The sequence below is a fragment of the Tupaia chinensis genome, unplaced genomic scaffold (assembly GCF_000334495.1).
Source record: "Tupaia chinensis unplaced genomic scaffold, TupChi_1.0 Scaffold000086_1, whole genome shotgun sequence".
NCBI lineage: Eukaryota > Metazoa > Chordata > Mammalia > Scandentia > Tupaiidae > Tupaia > Tupaia belangeri.
This window is the reverse complement of record NW_006159548.1, coordinates 632,679-654,145: the sequence shown is the minus strand read 5'-3', so window position 1 is coordinate 654,145 and position 21,467 is coordinate 632,679. Positions and strand designations below refer to the sequence as shown.

General features: G+C 37.2%; 1 protein-coding gene across 1 annotated transcript in view; it reads right to left on the bottom strand.

The window, feature by feature from the left end:
- Window positions 1-21,467, bottom strand: part of AMTN (amelotin) — a 31,974-nt gene continuing 10,507 nt past the window's right edge. Inside the window, exons 7-10 of the mRNA XM_006142975.1 lie at window positions 18,497-18,767; window positions 3,916-3,969; window positions 3,141-3,284; window positions 1-125 (exon numbers count right to left, since the gene is read on the bottom strand). Of these exons, the coding sequence (XP_006143037.1) occupies window positions 1-125; window positions 3,141-3,284; window positions 3,916-3,969; window positions 18,497-18,767 (594 nt within the window). The remainder of the gene's footprint in view (window positions 126-3,140; window positions 3,285-3,915; window positions 3,970-18,496; window positions 18,768-21,467) is intronic.

The following is a 21,467-nucleotide window of genomic DNA, read 5'->3' as shown; positions in this document are numbered from 1 at the left end:
TCACAGGACTTTAACAGAACTAGCCCAGTTTGCATCAATAGCACCTCTGATCACTTGACAGTCAAACAGGTCCATAAAGGATGTCAAAATATCCCCCAGGTGTGTCCCTTCTCCACTGTGACGTCCTATTACAGTATAACAATGTAAAAAGCGTTGGACTAAGTTTAAGCTACACTGTATAACTGATGCATCACAGTGAATTTTTAAAGAGGGGATGTGACCTTCTGTTGGGTAGAGCCTACTAGTAAAGACAAATACAACTGCAGGTTTTGATTTTAAAAAAGGGTGGGGATAGAGAAGCTTTTAGAAAGTTCTAACATCTTAATTTATCTTAAAATTCCCACCTCTATAGTTTCTCATGTTTCTATAATTTTTATACTCTCACAGCTCAAAGAGACAAAACTTCTTGGATAAAAAAAAGTGAGTTTGTGTGTTGTACTGACTCACTAGTCGATGCTTAAGCAGTGTTCTAATTCTAGCTGTCTGGCATGGGCATTTGTGATTAAAACTTTAGATGTAGATAATGTTCATTTTAGGAATATCATTCCTGAAATATCATGTTTGCTCACCACATCAATAAGATAACTGCTAGTTATGTAATTAAGGGGGGAAAAAGAAAGTGTGTGCAATAATTTTTATTTTGTAAAGCATAATCTTGCAGTGATGTGAATCTTTAAATCAAGTCTAAGTTAGGGAAGAATCAAGATCATATCTGATTTATCTTGGGACAACTGACCACAATTTCATCTAAGACTTCTTAAATCACTTTTCTCTTTTAGTGTCAGATCTCTTACTGTATTCCAATCAAAGTAGTTTATGGAAATTTGAAATTTATTTCAGTACTTTCCAGACGGTATTGTATAAGAGTTTTCTGTTTTCCATGGAGACATAGTTATTTTTGTAGTTCAGCATAAATACATACCAATTAATTATCTTTTCTTGGAGAGTGTTGGCACTTTTTCATGAGTCTTAGGTTCAAGAAATCTTTTGTGACTTGGTAATTTTATGATGAAAAGAATAGGACGATATCAACGACTGGTATTGTGTTTTATTTCTTTGGTATTTTCAATATCTACCATGGTTCCTGGCATATAACAGGCATTCAGTAAGTGCTTTTTGACTGAATGAATGGGGGAATAGATAAGTAAGTAGGTAGGGCCTTGGCTGAGCTTTTTCTGTTTAGCTTTCGCCTGCTAATGCTGCTGGCCAGCAGAGGGAGCCCAAGATCCATGATCAGAGAACAAAAATAGGAAAAGAAATTTCTAGCTATAGAAATGTAACTGTCAAGAAGGAAACATGAATTTGAAATCAACGAGAGCTTAATTTAAGGCTTCCAATAAAATATTACTTTTAGAATGCTAATCTTGACATAATATAAATAATATATTAGAAGAAAACATTTTTATTTGATTTTGAAATATGAAAGTACCTAAAAGTTTAGAGGAAATGAAGAGGAAATGAAGATTGTCAATAATTTTGACTCACACTTGAGTATATATATATTATTATTTTAAAATATATAATATGTAAAATGTATGGTCCTCAAGCAATGTGATTTTTTGTATTTTTATTTATTGAATGATTCCAATTGCCTATTAGAATAGTGCTTAGCACATATTTGCACTAAATAATTAAACTATTGAATTAAGAATCAATAACTAGAGGCCAGGAGACGGTGTGATGGTTGAAGTGTGGGAATCCCACGTGACTGACCATAGTTTGAGTCCCAGACCTGGCAGCTTGCTTTCTCACTTTTCCTCTCTCTCCGTCTCTCTCTGATCGAATTAAAAAATAATAATAAGGACCAGCAGATGGCATAGCAGTTATGTAGCTGGACTTCCACATAATCGACTGTGGTTTGAGTCCTGGACCCTGCGGCTTAAAATTCATGCTGGGCGTGTGTGGGTGTGTGCCCAAGATCTCAAGAGAATTTAGGAGAAGAGATTGTGACATGGCCATCCTGTGTGGAGGGTGATTTCTCGCTTTCTGGCTCTGTCTCTCCAGTGAGCACACATGCCCTATAGCAAAAATCTCTCTAAAAAAAATTAAATAAAAATAATTTTTATACAAAAGGCTTAAAAAAAGAACCAATAACTAAAATTATACTATACATAGTTTGCATTATTATATTTTTTTAAAAGAGATTTTTGCTATAGGGCACATGTGCTCACCAGAGAGAGACAGAGAAACTGAGAGTGAGAACTCATCCCCTAGGGGGATGGTCATGCCACAGCCCGTTTCCTCCATTCTCCTCTTTGGATTTTGGGCACACATGCACATGTGCCCAGTGTGTTTTAAGCCACTAGATCTGAGACTTGAACCATGATTGACTATGTGAGAATCCTGTCACGTAACCACTACACCATCTGCTGGTCTCCCCTCTGTTATATTTTTAACATCTATGTTATATTTTATTTTTACCCATGCAATTAGTTTTATTTATTTAAGAAAATATTCATTATATGTTTTGATTGAAATATTAGTGAGCCCCACTTCTAGAGATTTTAATTTAATTGATCTGGAATGGGATCTGGGCATAGATTTTTGGTAGTTTGCCAGAAATTTTACCATGCAGCTAGGGCCAGGAAACACTGATGTGAGCTCCATAGCTACATACTTTCCAAAGAGGTTTGTGCTGTTTTATAATCAGTTACATGCAGCACATAGCTACTCTCACAGTATGGTTACATTTGGTCTGAGTTGAAACTGTAGGCCTGAGGTTCAGTAACATTGGCATCACTTGGAAATTATAAGTAAATCAGAATCCCTGGTCTATTCTCTGCATCCCTGAATCAGCATCTAAGTTTCCTTTTTTCCCCTCAATTGATATGTAATAATTGTACATGTCTGTGGGGGTGTAATGTGATTTTTTTTTTTTTTGGTACAAGAATATCAAGTATATTGATGAAGAAATTAGGATGATTAGTATATCCACACTGTTGGGAGTGCCTCTCTTTCTCTCATGGAAAAAATTAATTAATAAACTTAAAAAAAATTAAAGGAGAAATAGGATACTGGCATAATCTAAAAATATTTCTTCTGAATATTTATTAATTCCCTAGAGATAGACAGTAAATGTATTAATGAGGAAGGATATGAGATATCACTTAAACAATGCCAGAAGTTAGATATATTGATACCATTTACCTCCTGAATGAAGCACTGAGAAGGGCAGGTCACCTCTGTGGTATCTTCCTTGAAATCTGTAACCTCAATTGAATCATGAGAAAATATCAGAAAATCCTGAATAGAGGGATAGTCCGCAATATGCCTAACCAATAATCCTTCAAAACACAAATACTTTTCAAAGGAGTAAAGGTTGTTAAAGAAAAATCCAGGAATCATATCACTGGTTGGAAAAGGCTATGGATATATGGCAACTAAATAAAAGTGGGATTCTGGAACAGAAAAAGGACAAGAGTAGAAAAACAGGTGAAACCCAAAGAAAGTAGTTTAGTCAATTATATTGTACTTCTTAGTTTTAACAATTGTACTGTGGTAATATAAGATGTTAATATTTTGAGAAACTTGTTAAAGAATATGTGGAAATTTGCTATCTTTTGTAAGTCAAATTTTTTAAAAGTAAAAACATAAAAATACCTGTCTATACTGAAAAATGTTTATAACCCTTCATTAAAAATGTTGCTGAAGGTCACATGCTCTCGCTGGAGGAGAGAAACAGAGAGAGAGAGAGATGGAAAAGTGAGAAAGCATCCCCACCATGAGGCATGGTCAGGATGCAATCCCTTTTCCATTTCTTCTTTCAGGATTTTGGGCACGCACCCGCATGCACCTTCATTATGATTTAGTCCTTTACATATGACTAGAACCCTGATCTTCATAAGAAAGAAAAAAACATATGTAATTAGGATTTTTTTTTCAAAGAGTGATCATTTCATTAGAGTGTGGAAGAACCTTGGCTGTATGTTGCCACACCTTCGCTGTCAGAAGTTTTGCAAATCATTGTTACTGTGAGATAAAACAACATTAAAAACTATTTACATTTAATCACGTGTCTTTATAGTAAACATTTCTTTTTCCAACACGATACCATGCATGTCAGTCAAGACAAGGATATTACTATATACATAATCATCTGCAAATAGCTTCTCGTTTTTGTCAATTAGGCATACTTTTACCTTCCACTTTCCCCTTTCTCCCTTCCATACTAAACTTTTTTTCACAGATTATGGACTTAAAAAAGATCTTAAACTAAAAGTATGAACAAAGCTAGAATATAGTGACAAGCACTGTAATTTTCTTCTGAAACATTTTTTTTTCCTCTTTCCATTCCCCCTTTTCCTAACTTATTTGGAAAAAAAAATTAGGTTAATCTCAATTTAGTCTGGTGATCAGCAGTTGGCATAATGGCTATGTCGCTGGACTTCCATGTAAGTCAAATACGGTTTGAGTCCCGGACCCAGTGGCTTAAACTCACAGCAGGCTCATGTGTGTGTGCCCAAGATCCCAAGAGGAGGATGGAGGAGAAGGGACTGCAGTATGGCCATCCTCTGGGGGTGTGGGTGTGTGTGTGTGGGGGTGTGATTTCTCGATTTCTGTCTCTGTCTCTTTCTTTCTGGTGGGCACATGCGCCCTATAGCAAAAACCTCTCCAAAAAAAAAAAAAAAAAAATCTCAATTGAATCTGTTATTTGCCCAAAGCCCCGTAAGAATTCAATTTCTGGTGTAGGGGAACAGATACTATTGTATCGTTGAACTTATGCAAATAACCATTCTGCCACAAAATAAGAATCCTCACAAATGATTTCCAATTGCAAAGGAGTCAGGAAGGGAGAAAAGTTTATGTTTTAATTTTAAAAAATTCTTTTTTTTTTTTTTTTAGCCAAATTGCTGAACTTACCAACAACTCAAAAGAAAACAAAATTCCTTAAATCTGGAAGACAAAGCATAGAAGAAAATCAGTAATGTTTTAGAAAAGTCATAAAATTCTGTTTTGCCAGTTCAGTCTCAGGTAATCTTTCTTTTGTTGAATTTGCAGTGTTAACTGTGGTCTGACCTTTCTGTTAACATTCAACATTATTATTGATATTTCAGAACTTGTCCCTACTATTAAATTGGCCCTTTTCTTGGTAATTTTTTGTTCTCTTATTTGTCTGTCTTTAGTTTTCCTAGTATAGTACTCCCTTCAGAACTTTTCAAAGAGATGGGTTAGTGTTGGTAAATTCAGGTTTTGCTTATCTGAAAATGTTTTTATCTTTTCTTCCCATATGAAGGATAATCTTACTGGATATAGTTTTTTTGGTTGAAATTTTTTTCACTTAACACTTTGAATATATTTTCCCATTCTTTCCTTGCTTGCATTATATCTGATGAGAGGTTGGATGTTAGACTGATGGAATATCCTTAGAAATTAACTTGATGTTTTTCTCTTGCCAATTTTAGTATCTTGTCTGTCTGTGATTTTGGTCAATCTGGCTATGATGTGCCTTAGAGAAAATCTTCTTGGGTTGATTCTATGTGGTGTCCTTTTTATTTCTTGAGTCTGGATATTTAAATGCATCTCTAGGTTTGGAAAGTTTTCTTCCAGGATTTTGTGGAGTAAATTATCAATGCCCTGATTAGTTTCTTCACCTTCTGAGATACCAATTATCTGGTTATTTGGACATCTAATGGTATCTAGTATTACTTGTATATTATTCTCATTTTTTTTGGTTATTTTCTCAGTCTTTTTGGTGACTTTTCCTAGGTCAGAGGTTTTGTCTTCTACATCTGAGATTTGATTTTCTGCACGATCTAATCTGCTTTTAATACTTTCAGGAAGGTTTTGATGTCCTGTGTTGCAGCCTTCATCTCTAACAGTTCTGTTTGATTCTTTTTTATGTTACGTATATCCTTTTTTCAGATCAAGGAACAACTTTCCCACCTCTTGGAATTATTGTCTCTTTTCTCCTGCATTTTCTGGAGTTTGTTGTCTCTCTTCTCTTGCATCTCTGTTAACTTTATCACTATGAATATCCTAAATTTTTTATCTGGCATTTCCACAAGTGCCATTGTATTGTCTGTGGATGATGAAGGGCTATTCTTTCCCTTGAGAGAGAATATTTCTTGTGCCTCTGTGGTGGTTTCTGGCCATCTGATGAGTTACACGTAACTTCCTACCTTTTTGAAGTTAATTCTGAGTGTTAGAAGCATGCAGAAGGAGATGACCTGGATTTTTGCCAGGTGCTGGGCTGGAAGGTTAGGTTTAGGGCAGAAACTTTCTGGTTAAAGAGGCAGGGCTAGGCCCACCTCAGATGCACATGGATTCTGGCTTTTCGCTGGGTGTTAAGCCACAGATGAAATCATATTTTCTATATGATCTTTCTTAGACATTTCTGAAACTTCTCTTCACAATTAATAGAGTTTCATCTTAGACTCATCATGCAACCCTTCTTCTTATTGTATTTTGTAGTTTAAAACAGAATGGATATGTGTATATATGGATTTATTTTTTTTGAAGCAGTTTTAACTTTATATCTCATTTTATCCTCAACAGCCCTATGAGATATGGTAATTATTATTAGCATCACTGTTTTACTGATTTCTAAATTTAATCTCTGATGCATTAAGTTATTAAGGACACAGAGCAGTTTATTGGATAGTGTTCCTTCCTACTTCTGTGAACCTTTTCTATACTTTCGGCAAGTGACAGTGGAAAGTCAAGTTCTTATGTCCTTAATTGACAGAAGATAGAGAAGTATTTATGATATAATTAGTAATAGTTTCCCATCAATATGCTAGAAAGTCTGCCAAGTATTTTCTAAATGTTCTTTGCAAATTTACTACGGTACTGAAGCAGACGTGGACAGGGTTGGTGTCTGGTTCCAATAAGCAGAATAGGGAAGCATAAAGGATCATGATGAATGTGAGTTTTGGTGATGTGGAATGTGCTGGCAATATTAACAAAACTAGAGGGTGAGAGAGAAACATGAGGGAAGATAATTTTATTTTAGACTATATCATATGTGTACTATCAACTTTACTTTCTTTAAAGCTCTTAGAATAATGTGTTGAGACTAAACAAATTTAAATATGCTTAGTTATGTAATGGTTCAAAGGCAGATTTAATCAAATATGAGAATTGTTAACTCTTAACTTGTAGCAGACTCTTCTAGTACCCATTTGTTTGGCATAATGTAAAAACTTCACTAAGCATGTTTCTAAAGATCGTATTGGCATAACCAGCTGCAATTAGTTTGGGGAGACAGTACATCGAAAGCAAATGAGATCACAATTACAGTGTATGGCACAGACAGAGTACAGAGGGGGCGAATGATCAGTAATTAACTAGGAGATGCTTGCTGACACAAAGTCTGATTTGAGTTGTGATAAATGTGTTGATACTCATTTTTCTATTTTACTTTTATTTTTAATTGACACAAATAGTTGTACATATTTATGAGGTACAGCGTGATGTTTCAATCTTACAGAGGTACTTATTATATGCATTTTCTCCATCTGTAGTCCAACAAGTACCTGCTTCAGAGTGGAAGAAGTTGGGGAGAGATAGTATTTTATTAAGCAATCTAACATGAATTAATCAAGCACACACAAAATGCCCACAAAGATGGAGAAATAGTCCTTCTGGTCAGTGCCATGTATTTCACCGCTCATAGACTCCTTATGGGCATGGGTATAGTCACTCATTCTCACTGGTTCTTCAAAGGCGAGAATCCTATCTTTCATGGAAATAAAAATTTATGTTTATATATTATTTTATCCTTTGTAGGATAAAATATACAAAGGATAAAATAATAAATAAACTTTTTTTTTCTAATTAAAATTTTTCCACGGTTGCTAAATCCCTTTAATCTAGGGCCCCACATTTTCTTGTTCTGGGTTTTCTGAGCTGTAATTTCTGTCCAATTCCCCCCTGGAAGGAGGTGTTTGAGGGGGTCTCATCCTATAGGTGAAGTGACTATGACTTAGATCCTTTGCATTGCCAAGCTGCCTCTTAACCTGTTGTCTATTTGGTTTATTTCTAAAATCTTTCTCTGCCCTTACTTTTACTAAATGTCCCCCTCTTGGTACTTATCTTGTTGCAGCAATAGGGAGATGTGAAGGAAAAGTACTAAATCTTCTTGATGCCAGTTTTCAGCAGGGAGAAAGAGGAAAAAATTCACACAGTAATAGAAATAGAAAATAGAATAGTAATAGAAAATTCCAACTTTACTGGATAAATCAACAGAAATAAAGTTTTTTTTTTTTTTTTTGTAAAAAGCTCTTTAAAAATATTAGAGCATTGGTGCATAAATTATGATGAATTGACTGGAGCTGAGAACTAGTGCTTTCAGGAACTGAGAGTAAGGAAGATTTTCTGCTGAGACTTCATCCTCCAGACCCCATTCCCAAGTGGTAGAGCCCCCTATATCTTTCTCCCTGTCTTTTCATTGTTTTAAAAAAATTCTTTAAAAAAATTTTTAAGGTATTTTCCTGGCTTTCAGATTCTCCTTTATCTTGCTAATAATCTCTGTCTTCCTTCCTAATTAGAAGAGGCAAAAGTGCAGACCTTCAGAAGACTCCTTCGGACCAGCAGTTGATGTAATGGCTTTATCTCTGGACTCCCATGTAGTCGACCGTGGTTTGAGTCCCAGGCCTGGTGGCTTAAACTCATGCTGGATGCCTGTGTGTGCGTGCCTAAGATCCCAAGAGGAGAGTGGAGGAGAAGGGATTGCAATGTGTCTATCCCCCCTGGGGGGTGATTTCTCGCTTTTTGTCTCTCTCTGTCTTTCTGGCTAGTGCATGCGCCCTATATCAAAAACCTCTCCAAAAAGAAAACCTCTCCAAAAAAAAAAACAAAACAAACAAACAAACAAACAAACAAAAAAACACAAAAAAAGACTCCTCCATTGGAGTTGAGAACTAGTGCTTTAGTGCTCTTTTTAAAAAATAATAAATTTTTTTTGTGGTTTTTCTTTTTTCCTTTGTTCCTTCTCTCTTCTCTTTCTCTGTTTTTGCTTGTTTGCTTCTTTTCTTTTTTATCCTTTTTCTTTTACCTTCATCACTTTGCTGCTCAGCCTCCACGAACTGAGTGTTTAGACTGGTCTTAATGAACCATAGCCAAACACCTGAATGCTATTAGGGTCAACATATTTCTCAATTTCCACTGAATCTGTCACACAAAGGAAGAAAATGGAATGGCAAAGAGATTGCAGATCACTTACTCTTGAATGCCTCTGAACACTCAGATTGAACTTCTAGAAAATAGGAAGAATCATATAACCCATCAAATGACCAGAAATCACTGAAGAGACACAAGAAATATGAGAAACCAGTAAAATACCTCTACCTCAAGGGAAAAAAAATAACTCCTCTTCATCCACAGATAGAATAACTCATGGAAATGTCTAATAAAGAATTAAGAATATTCAAAGTGTTAAGTGAAAAACAATTTCAACTAAGAATAGTATACCTAGCAAGATTATCCTTTGTATGGGAAGAGAAGAGAAGAACATTCTCAGATAAACAAAAACTGAAAGAATTTACTGACACCAGATCAGCTCTCCCAGAAGTTCTGAAGGGAGTGTTATATCAGGAAAATTAAGTCAGACACACAGAAATAAGAGTTCTAAAACACCTAAGAAAATGGCCAACTTAATGGTAAGGACAAGTCTGGAATTGAATGTTATCTTCCAGAATTTAAATGAAAGATTGGATGACGACAGTAGTTAGATTTAAGTACATGAGACTGAACTGGTGAAATGCAATTCTATGACTTTTGACTGGAACATTACTGATCTTCTATGCTTTGTTTTCCATAGTTAAGGATTTTTGTTTTCTCTTGAGCTGCCAATAGGTTCCTGTACCTACTATTTTCACAGAATCCTAACCTGTTTCCTGGTTTTAAGTCTTAAGCAAAGTTCTCTTAGCATTTTTAAAAATTTTGATTTATTGGGAACCAGCAGTTAGCGTAATGGCTATGTCGCTGGACTCCCACGTAGCTGACCGCAGTTCGCGTCCCAGACCCGGTGGCTTAAAACTCACGCCGGGCACGTGTGCGTGCGTGCCCAGGATCCTGAGAGGAGAATGGAGGAGAAGGGATTGTGGTGTGACCATCCCCCCTGGGGGGTGATTTCTCGCTTTCTGTCTCTATGTCTCTCTCTCTGTCTGTCTGGCAAGCACACGCGCCCTACAGCAAAATTATGTGTAAGAATCTGAATAAATGTGATTTGAGGGACCAGCAGATGGCGTGGTGGTTAAGGCGCTAGACACTCCCACATGGCTGACCATGGTTCGTGTCCTGGACCTGGCGGCTTGCTTTCACGCTTCCTCTCTCTCTTTCGTCAAATTAAAATAAATGAATGAATAAATAAAGTTAAAAAAAATTCTAAAAAAATTTTTTTTTGATTTATTAAAGTTAAAACTGCTTCTCTTGAAATTAAAAACTATATTGAAAATTACCTATTTAACGACTACAGTAAGCTATATAGCCTCAGCTAGGTGCTACTTTATAGTATGTTCATTCTACTCGCAGATTTTCATGCCTAAAGTCAATATACATATTCACAAATATGTATATATCAGCTCAACTTGCTACTGAAAGTAGTTAGACTAATTAAAGACGCTTTGTGAATCAATAAAATGTGGGGGAGAAAAAAGAATGGAGAGCAACTGTAGATATCAGAGACAGTGTGGGAGGAGAGTGGGAAATGGCAGAGGGTGAGAAATAGAGGGGGAAAAAAAGGATTCATGTATATATATATATGAAACAAGAAATAGGAAATTATTTGTTGATGATAACATTTATGGTTAAGTCACTATACAGTGTATTCTGGATGGGAAATTGCATTTGTAGATGTTCAGTGAATTAATATAAAATAAATAAATTAAAAACTTATGATTATTGATAAAGTAGAATGCAATTAGTCATTAGGATCATGTTTTAACAGTATGATATGATAAAATAGGATACAGAGTAAAGTGAGAAAAGTGTGCTACATACAGTATGAACTCAATGAAAAAAATACATATAATACACACTGAAAAAAATGAATAGAGAGGTCAGCATGGTGCTTAAGGGGCTGGATTCCCACATGGCCAACCATGGTTCAAGTCCAGGACTCGACGTCTTGGAAATCATGCCGGGTGTACACGTGCATGTGTGGTTGAGTGTGTATAGAATCCCAAAAGGAGAATAGAGGAGAAGGGATTGCAGTGTGGCCATTCCCCCAGGGTGTGATTTCTCACTTTCCTTGTCTCTGTCTCTATCTCTATCTCTCTTTCTGGCGACTATATGCACCCTATGTCAAAAACATTTAAAAAAATGAAAAGTGAATAGAAAATATTCATTCACCAGTAATGGTGAATCAGAAGTAAGTCAACCCTCATAAAGACTGCAGCCTAGCTTTCTGTCGTCTGAGTGGCCTAGAAAAATCTCACACTCTAAAATTGGATTAAGAGAATCTAGATTTTTGTTCACCTTGATACCTGACAGTAACAAACAAAAATGATCACTGGTCCTGATTGGTTTTACTAAATATCTTAGAAACAACATTGAACATACTATCAAGGATAACTGAATTCTAATAAGTGGCAAGATTCCATGAGGAAGAATGAGAAGAAAAACAGACAATAGGAAAAGTTCCATGTGGAAACAAAAATAATTAACATTCTAGTTTTCTTTAAGTAAACTAAGACTGTATTCAAGGAGATAAAAGGAAAGCTTTAAAAGTTTGATAGAGAATTAGAATCTATAAATTACAGATTTTGCAAAGAGCCAACTTGATATTGTAGAACTAAAATGTTAGTAAACACAGTTAATAGAAAAGTAGATTGATTTAACAGCAGATTAGATTCATCTGAAGAAATAACTAATAAATGACATGTAAATCAGAAGGATAGAATGAAGTGTGACAAGAAATGTCCTTAGCAATTCAGGTTGAGCATCCTTTATTCTACATGTTTGGGACCAGAATAGTTTTGGATTTTGGATTTTCTTCAGATTTTGAAACATATAATGAAATATCTTGGTAACAGACCCCAAGTTTAAATACATAATTCATTTATACTTTATATACATCTTATACACATAACCTGAAGGTAATTTGATAAAGTATTTTTGCATTGTAGTGTTTTGATTGCAACCTGTTACTGAAGGTCAGCGCTGAACTTTCCATGTGTAGTGTCATGCTGTTAGAAAGTTTTGCATTTTGGAGCATTTCAGATTTTATATCATCATATTGGGATGCTTAACCTGTGTATATTGATATGCAGGAGATTGTAGTCAGAGCACCGAAGATGCAGTTTGCAACATGAATGTGTCCACCAAAACTATCCATCTTGAAAGGTGGTGAAGAGAGCGTGAATATCTTGCCTAAAATGTGATCTTTGATGTTAAAAGTTTCTTCTGTGAATTTACTTCTATGACTTTGACATTTTTCTATTGTCAGTTACACAGGGATAATGAAATCAAATAGACACTTTAAATCTAGACTTTCTTTCTTTTTTTTTTTTTTGCTAAAAAGTGCATGTGCTTGCCAGAGAGAAAGAGAGACAGAGGGACAAAGAGACAAAGGGAAAGGGGAGAGGAGAAACCACTTCCATGGGGAATGGTCACAACACAGCAATCCTTCTTCTCCATCTCTTCCTCCTTTCAGAATTTTGCACACACATGCACACATGCCTGGTGTGTTTCTCAAGTTGCTAGGTCTGGGACTCAAACTGCACAGTCAGCTATGTGGGATTCAGTTGCCTTAACCACCAGGCCACAGAGCTGGGCCTAAAATATAGACTCTTTAATAAAATGGAGGACTTTCCTTTATTCTTTTTTTGAAGAGATATTTTTGCTATAGGGTATGTGCGCTCACTGGAGAGACAGAGATAGAGAGACAGAGACACATAGAGAGACAGAGAGATAGAAAGCAAGAAATCATGCTGCAATCCCTTCTCCATTCTCCTCCTGGGATCTTGGGCATGGACACACATGTGCCTGGCATGATCTTGAAGCCACCAGGTCTGGGACTTGAACCGTGGTCAGCCATGTGAGAGTCCATGAATGTAAACCATCTGTAGGTCCCAAGATAACTAGACTTTCAAAACTGTTTAGTAGATTCCAGAAGGGACTTAAGTACACTATTTACTGAGATATTCGTACATATAATATCTTCTTGTGGTTATAAATTTAAAAGATATTTAATTCAAAAAATTTTTAATGAAGTTTTTTCCATAGGGCATGTGTGTGCGTGAGAGAGAGAGAGAGAGAGAGAGAGAGAGAGATAGAGAGAGAGAGAATATGAGAGGGAAGGTGAGAAATTATTCCTGGTGGGGATGGCCACACTGCAGTCCTTTCTCCTCCACTCTCCTCTCGGGATTTTGGGCATGCATGCACACATGCCTGGTGTGATTTTTAAGCTGCTTGAACCACAAGTCATGGTCTGCCATGCAGGAGTTCAGTGCCTTAACCACCATGCCACCTGCTGGCTACTGCTGTTATTATTTTTTAAAAAGTTATTATTTCTTGGGACCAGCAGTTAGCGTAATGGCTATTTCGCTGGACTCCCATGTAGTTTACCGCGGTTCGAGTCCCGGACCCGGTGGCTTAAACTCACGCTGGGCGTGTGTGTGTGTGTGTATGTGTGTGTGTGTCTGCCCAAGATGCCGAGAGGAGAATGGAGGAGAAGGTATTGCGGTGTGGCCATCCCCCCTGGGGGGTGATTTCTTGCTTTATGTCTCTCTGTCTCTCTCTGTCTGTCTGGTGAGAGCACATGCACCCTATAGCAAAAACCTCTCCAAAAAAAAAAAAGTTATTATTTCTTGAAGCGCATGGGGGGAGGAAAAGGAGAACAGGGACTCTGACAGGAACTTGCCATGCTGTGATCCTCTCTCTAGCCTACCATCCTGCTGAGATAATAGGCATGCCTAGTGTGTGCAGGCTGACCTAGGATCTGAACCCTAACCCTTCTCACATGATTCCAGTATTGCACAGAGGTGCCCTCTGACGACACCATTATTTCTGGGGCTTGCTTGCTTGTTTGTCTGCTTATTTATTTATTTATTTATTTTAGTTTTTTGTTGTAGGGTGCACGTGTTTACTAGACAGAGAGGGAAAGTGAAAAATTACCCTCCAGGGGGAATGGCCATCTTGCAATCCTTTCTCCTTTGTTTTCCTCTCTAGATTTTGGGCACGCATGACCATCTTTCTTTGTGACTGCTTGCATCCTTAAGTTATGGCTGGCTATCAGATTTGAGACTTGTTTCTAGTATCATAGCATCTTCCCCCTATTGTAGTATTTTCTTGGCTGCAGCTGGTTCATTGGCCTTTTAGCTTTTCTGTCTCAGGACCACTAGGTGGAACTCATTTCTAGTAAAATAGACCACTGCAACCACTATGGGCTAATAGTTTTGAATACTCATCAGTGTTTTCTTTCTTTCTTTTTTATATCTTTTAAGAAAAATTGAGAAGTACAGAAAGTTTTCATTTACCTCCTCTCACTCTCTTCTACAGTTAATTCTGTTATCAGTGTCCTCTGAATTAGTGTGGTACATTTGTTGTAATTGATGATCCAATATTAATACATCACTATTAGCTAAATTCCATCATTTACATTAGGGATCATTTATTGTGTTGCATATTCTGTGGATTTTGACAAATATATAATGACATGTATTCACCATTACAGTGTTACACAGAATAATCTTGTTGTTATACAGAATGATTTCATTGCTCTAAAAAATTCCCTGTGCTCCTCTCCCTACTCTCCTTGAACCTCTGGCAACTATTGATCATTTTACTGTTTCCATATTTTTGCCTTTTTCAGTGTCATCTAGCTGGACTCATGCAGTATGTAGCTTTTTAAGATTCTTTTTTCTCTTACAAATATGCTTTTAAGGGTCCTTCATGTCTTTTTGTGGCTTGATAGCTTATTTCTTTTTATCACTGAATAACTTTCCATTATTTCAATATATCATAGTTTGTATATCCATTCACCTATTGAAGAACATCTTGGTCGCTTCCAAGTTTTGACAATTACGAGTAAAGCTGCTATTCATCATGTAGATTCTCGGTTGAACACAAATTTTCAGCTCATTTGGGTAAAAACCAAGGAATGCATTGTTGAGTTGTATGTTTAAAAGTGTGAGTGTTCTAGGGCCAGCAGATGCCATGGAGGTTAACTGGACCCCACATGATTGACCAAGCTGTTACAGTCAGGGATCCAGGAGTTTGAAAATCACACCGGACTTGTGTGTTTATGTGCCCCAGAGCCCCAGAGAAGAATGAAGGAGATGAGATTGCAGCCTGGCTATTTCCCCTGGGGGACGATTTCTCACTTTCCCTCTCTCTTTCTGTCTGTGGTGAGTGCATGTGTTCTACAGCCAAAAAAAAAAAAAAAAAAAAAAGATGTGGCTGTAAGATTTTGCATTCCCATCAGCAATGACTGAAAGTTCTTGTTGCTGCATATCCTTATCACCATTTGGTGTTATCAGTATCGTGGGTTTTTAGCTATCTTATTGTTTGCTGAATTTGCAATTTCATACTGCCATATGATATTGTTCATTTTTCATATACTTATTTGCCATCTGTGTAACTCCTTTGGTGAGGTGTCTGTTCAAATCTTTTGCTCATTTTTTAAATATTAGGAAAATGAATTTTCCTATCCAGTATATACTGTTTGTTGGCTCAATCAAAGATATTATCATCAACAGATAATTTTTCCATTTTGTGTTTCTTAAATGTTTTGCTTTCTTTTTTAAAAAATTTGCTATAGGATATATGTGCTCACCAGAGAGCAAAAATGCATCATGACTTTTCTAATGACCTGGTATTTCACAAGTGCCACACTGTCTTGATTACTGTAGTCAGTGTTGAATTGGGTGTCAGTATTTACTTTCTCCATGTAAACCCTAGAAGTAGTTTGTTTGCATCTGCAAAGTAATTTGCTCAGGTTCTGAGTGGGATGGCATTGACTCTATAGACAAGGCTGGCATGTTCATGTCGATCCAGGATCTGAACCTGAGGCCCTGCTTTATGACTTTAGCATCACACAGTGGTGCCCTACAGTCTACACCATTGCAGCTGAGCCAGGAATTTTTAAATTTTTTAATAGAGGGTGTTTTAGGAGGTCTTTTAACAATCCTTTTAATTAATATCACTAATGGCAAACTATGTTTGGAAGATTGAATCCAATTTACTCTCACTAGCAAATCTTTAATCACCTGAAAAACTTGCCATGGAATACATTTCGTGGATGCATATTTATATTTGTTCCATATTGATGGGACTGAGACAAATACAGTGAGAAATGTTATTAATCCTGTCCATACCTTTTCTTTTGCGGGCCTTTACTGAAGTTTGTATTAACCTCACTCACTCACTCCCACTCTGAATGAGCTGCATTGGGCTGAGTTATGTCTAAATCAGATTAAATTCTACCTATTAGGGGGTTGGAGCTGGAGTATTACCTTGGCCTGCTTTGATGATTACTTTTATTAGTGTTATTCCCCACTCTCAAATATATGAAAATTAAACATTAAATGCCAAAATCACTGGCACTGAATGTGAACAGCTTGAGGATAGCAGTATGATTTGTACTTCTTTGTTTATATCATGTGTTTTAGATCATCAAAAGTAGTTTGCTTACTGAAGATTAAATTTGTGGGTGAGAGTGGGGCATGAGGTGCTTATGGGGACTCCAGAATTTGTCCTTATAGCTGGCATCCTCTCCATTGACCGCAGAGCTTCCTACTTCCAAAGAAGTCCTAGACCCTGGATAACAGTGTTTCTGAAAGGGCCCAGCTTTCTTCCATCCCCAAAGAAGAAAAAGAGCCAGTTTTCAAAATGTGCTTTAATATACATGTCTTCCTAGTTTGACTTGGCATAATGTCATATTCTAAGACATATGTATGCATTCATTTTTTTTTTTTTTTTTTTTTTTTTAGAAGCCAGTATTTTATGGGGACTCCAGAATTTGTCCTTATAGCTGGCATCCTCTCCATTGACCGCAGAGCTTCCTACTTCCAAAGAAGTCCTAGACCCTGGATAACAGTGTTTCTGAAAGGGCCCAGCTTTCTTCCATCCCCAAAGAAGAAAAAGAGCCAGTTTTCAAAATGTGCTTTAATATACATGTCTTCCTAGTTTGACTTGGCATAATGTCATATTCTAAGACATATGTTATGCTTTTTTTTTTTTTTTTTTTTTTTTTTTTTAGAAGCCAGTATTCTCTAGGTCAAATATATTTAAATTTTCAGGTAAGCTAAGAATTTCTTCTGAGACACTCCAGTATATCTCAATCTATTCCAGAGTATGATTAGTGAAAAAGTTTCACACGGGTCACCAAATTTGATGTGGTTTAGTTGAAACATTTGAAACAACTTACTGGATTCCTGGAAGAAAATAAAAGTCCTTTTAAATGTAGGTAAAATCCACACTTTCTCAATGTGAAAAAACAAAGTCCTTGTTACAGTTGCTCCTTTAACAAGGTCCCCCATCTCCCCCCAAGAAAAGTAGGTAAAACTACATTGGATTTAAATAATTTTACTTGAGATCAAAATTTGTTTTCCAGGAATAGGTGTATCAACATCAGTTCATTCTTTTGTTGTCTCTAAGAACATTTGGCAGTAGACATCCCCACCTGTTAAACGATTATCTTTGCTTGTTGGTGTAGGAAAGCTTATTTTGCAACATTTCTTGAATCCCATCTGAGAGGAATGGCACATAGATTTACCCACTCTACTGACTCAGAGTATTGTTAGTGGCTGCTTGTAATGTTAGGTCAGGAAGTTTGGGGCTCGTCCATGATCAGTGAGTGGAAGGAGGATCATGATGACTTAAAGTGTGTCTGCGAGAGTCTGTGCTATGTGTTGGGGGGAGACAGGAAGGAGTGGAACATAGTCTGCTTCCAAATATTTCCAGCTCTAGTGTATGATGGAAAGTATGTTATGCCAGCAATTAAATGTCTTCTTAGAGGCCAGCTGGTAGCATGCTGGTTAAACGTGGTTGGGTTCCATGTAACCAACTGCACAGTTTGAATCCCCTACTGGCCCTTGAAAAATATGTGCACGTGCCCAAGATCCCAAAAGGAGACATGGAGAAGGGATTGTGGCATGACCATCCCCCATGGGGGATACTTTTTTACTTTCTCTCTCTCCAGGGAGTGCATGTGCCTTCTGGTAAAATTTTAAAAAGGTAAAAAGTCTTCTTTCAGGGGTAATACCATAGGACTGGCAGCCCAGTAAAAGTGTTTCTTCACATTGCTTGCTGGAATCAGAACTCCCCGATTTATTATTAGTTTTTTTTTCTAGGCAGGGTCTTAGTGTGTTGTAATCATCCTGTCTCTGCCTCTGGAGAAGCGGGGACTACAGATGTGCACCACCATGCTGGAATTTAGGGTGTGCTGGGAATGAAATATGTGCCTCGCTGGTGGCCTCAGCCTGCTGAGTATAGTGTCAAACTCAGCTGGGCCCCTGGTTTTATTAAGATTTGCATTTGCCAAGGCCAGACCTCTCACTCTTCAGGTAACCTTCATGGTCAAAGAGTGTTTGCCCAGGGCAGGAGGACTTACCATTTGGTGATTCCGTAGTGGTTTCCTCGGTAGTGTGCATGCCCCTGAGGATTCCTGCAGGAGTGGCCACGTCTAACTCATCATCTGTGTCACTGGGTGTGGGGAGGTGGCCCCCTGGGGTTCCCTGGATAGCAGGGTTTACTCCTGCTTGTCCTGCAGGAAGGATGCCATTGTGGACCTCTGGATTGGCCCCTGTCTGACTGGTGGACAGGATACCTCCTGGGAACAAGGGGTGGATGATGAGGCCTGTGAAGATTTGTGGGGCCACTGGCTAGAATAAGAGAGGAAAACAGAACAGAGTCAAGAAGAACATATTTTAACACTGGTCAACCCACCTTTTCTCTTTTGAGGGCAGAAAGTTGGGGCAAGAGATGCAGGATGGAGAGGATAAAGTCAGAGAAAACACCAAGATCTGTCCTTTTTTTCAGAGGATATGCCTCCCTTTCTTGAGCCAAGTCTTATGCTGGTTTCATTATAGGGATTCCTTACTATGCTCTCTTTTCCTCAGAAAAAAAGCAACCATGAAGCCATATATCTGTGCTGTGATGCCTTTTTTGGGGGGGAGAAAAAAAGGTATGAGTTAGATGGTACAACAGTAAAATATGATGCTCTGTAAGGCTGACCCACATGAGAGGGTTCCGGGGACATGTCCAGAGACCTCCCTGAGTGGGACAGGCATGAGTGTGCCCAAGATTTGGGGCTGGCTAAAGTTAGGAGTAGACAGTGACATTGAAACCCTGCTGGGAGTGCTGTTTCCTGTTTCAGTGTCTCTTTATTTTTCTTGCTTATAATAAATTTAAAGAAAGAATGATTAAAAGGGCCCTTCTAAAGTAAATTGTTTTCTGACTTGTATGAAGGTCGGCAGGATGCTGAGAGATTATTATAAAATATGACCATAAAATTTTAAGTGAAGTGTTTGGTGCATATTATTAGTGAAATTTGCAGACTCCAGTCAAAACTATCTAAATTATTTGGGCTTCTCCTTTAAGCCTCATGTAAAGATTAAAGAATCTAATAAATCTTGACATTAATTTTACATAAATTTCTAATATTCTTAACTAGCTTTGTAAAGTTGGTTTTTGATTACTTATTGAAGCAATATTCATGTGTTTATAACACCCTTTAGCAATTCAGATTCTAAAACTACTTGCAATAATCTATAGATAATTAGTACTATGGGAAAATTTTATCCTTAATTCAGACCAATGTGCCTTAGCCAAGCCCTAAAAAGTACTTTCTCTTTTACTATTTTTGTACATCTAAGAAAATGGAATTCTAATCTGTTTAAAAAAAAAAGAAAGAAAAAAGAAAGGAGAAGCTGGAATCAAGCCAGTCATGTATAAGAGAATAATTCACAATTTATTATCAGGTATATCTGGAGGTACGTGTGTACGTGCATGCCCGAAGTCCCAAGAGGAGAATGGAGGAGAAAGGATTGTGGTATGGCCTTCCCCCTTGGGGGTGATTGCTCACTTTTCCTCTCTCTCTGTGTCTCTCTTTGGTGAATGCAAGTGCTCTACAGTAAAACAAAACAAAACAAGAAGTAGTTTAGGAGACTAACAGTTAATGGAAAAATTAATTTAAGATTAATCAATCATCATCCTTATGGCTTGCATCCCTTCAAATTTCTTTTTGTATTTCTTTTGGTATGTTTTTCAAAGGCATTAGAATATTCAGTTAGAAATATTTCTCTTGGGAATTCAGCCACTGTGTATTCCTTGTAGTTATTTAAGGAACTCCTTTCTCTTTATCAGAGTTTTCAATTTCTAGAGAAATTCTGACTGAGCAAGTCTGAGGCAGGATCCATCAATTTGCATTTTTAATCAGTTCTCAAAGTCATCGTCATTCAGTGGATCAGAACTGATGACTTGGAAAACACTGTTTTGCATTTAAGAGATAATGAAACCAGAATTATAAGGATAAGAGACAGGAAGAGAACTTCAAAGTTTTCAGATTGAGGGTTGTGACACCCACAATTTTGAAATAAAGAGGTGAATGACAACCATCCTTAAAAAATAAAACAAAGAAAGTAGACTATGAGTTGTCTGAATGCATGTCATATAGTAAGGGTAAGTATTGTTTCATGAAATCTGTGTGTATGTGTGTGTGGTTGGGCTGTATGAAAAAAATGCAAATTTTACTGTGGGTTGAACACAAAATGTTTAATAACCACTAGTACAGTAACTTGAAGAAAGAGTTTTGAATTTAGGCTGTTTTATTGCCTTTGAGACTTAAGCTAATTATTTGAGCTTCCATTTATCTGGAAAACTGGGTCAAAATGCTGTAGTCTGTAGTCTGAGGATGGGCTCAGGATGTAAGATACATAAAGGGTGTGCCAGAGTGCTCATTATATTGAAGGGCCTCAATAACTGTCACCTGTGAGTGCTCATGTTTCTTGCTGGCAAAACAGACACTAGCTCCATTGTTTGCTTATTATTTATGGACCATATAGCAAATCTCTATTTTTTTCATAATAGACAACCTTTTTTTTAAAAACTGTTTTGAGGGACTAGGAGATGGTGTAATGGTTACATTGCTGGACTATCCTGGACCAGGTGACTTAAAACTCACACCAGGCCTGTGTATATGCATGCGTGCCCAAAATCTTGAGAGGAGAATGGAGGAGAAGGGATTGTGGCATGGCCAACCCTGATGGGAGGGTGAATTCTCACTTTTTGTCTCTCTGTCTCTCTCTCTGTTTCTCTGGCAAGTGCATGTGCACTATAGCAAAAATCTCTCTTAAAAAAACAAACTGTTTTGAGACATTGCCTAAATTCCTTCTTATTTAGGTAGCACGTCATTTTCTTTGAAAACCTTACCTATGGAGGAATGCATTGAAGTGCTGTTAGGTTGTCGGTAAAGCCATGATATGTTTTTCTATGCAAAAATGTGTCATGACTTTCCTGATGACCTGGCAGTTGTGGTAATATGAGCTTTATTTAGGTTTGGCTCTCCAGTCACCCATGTGTAG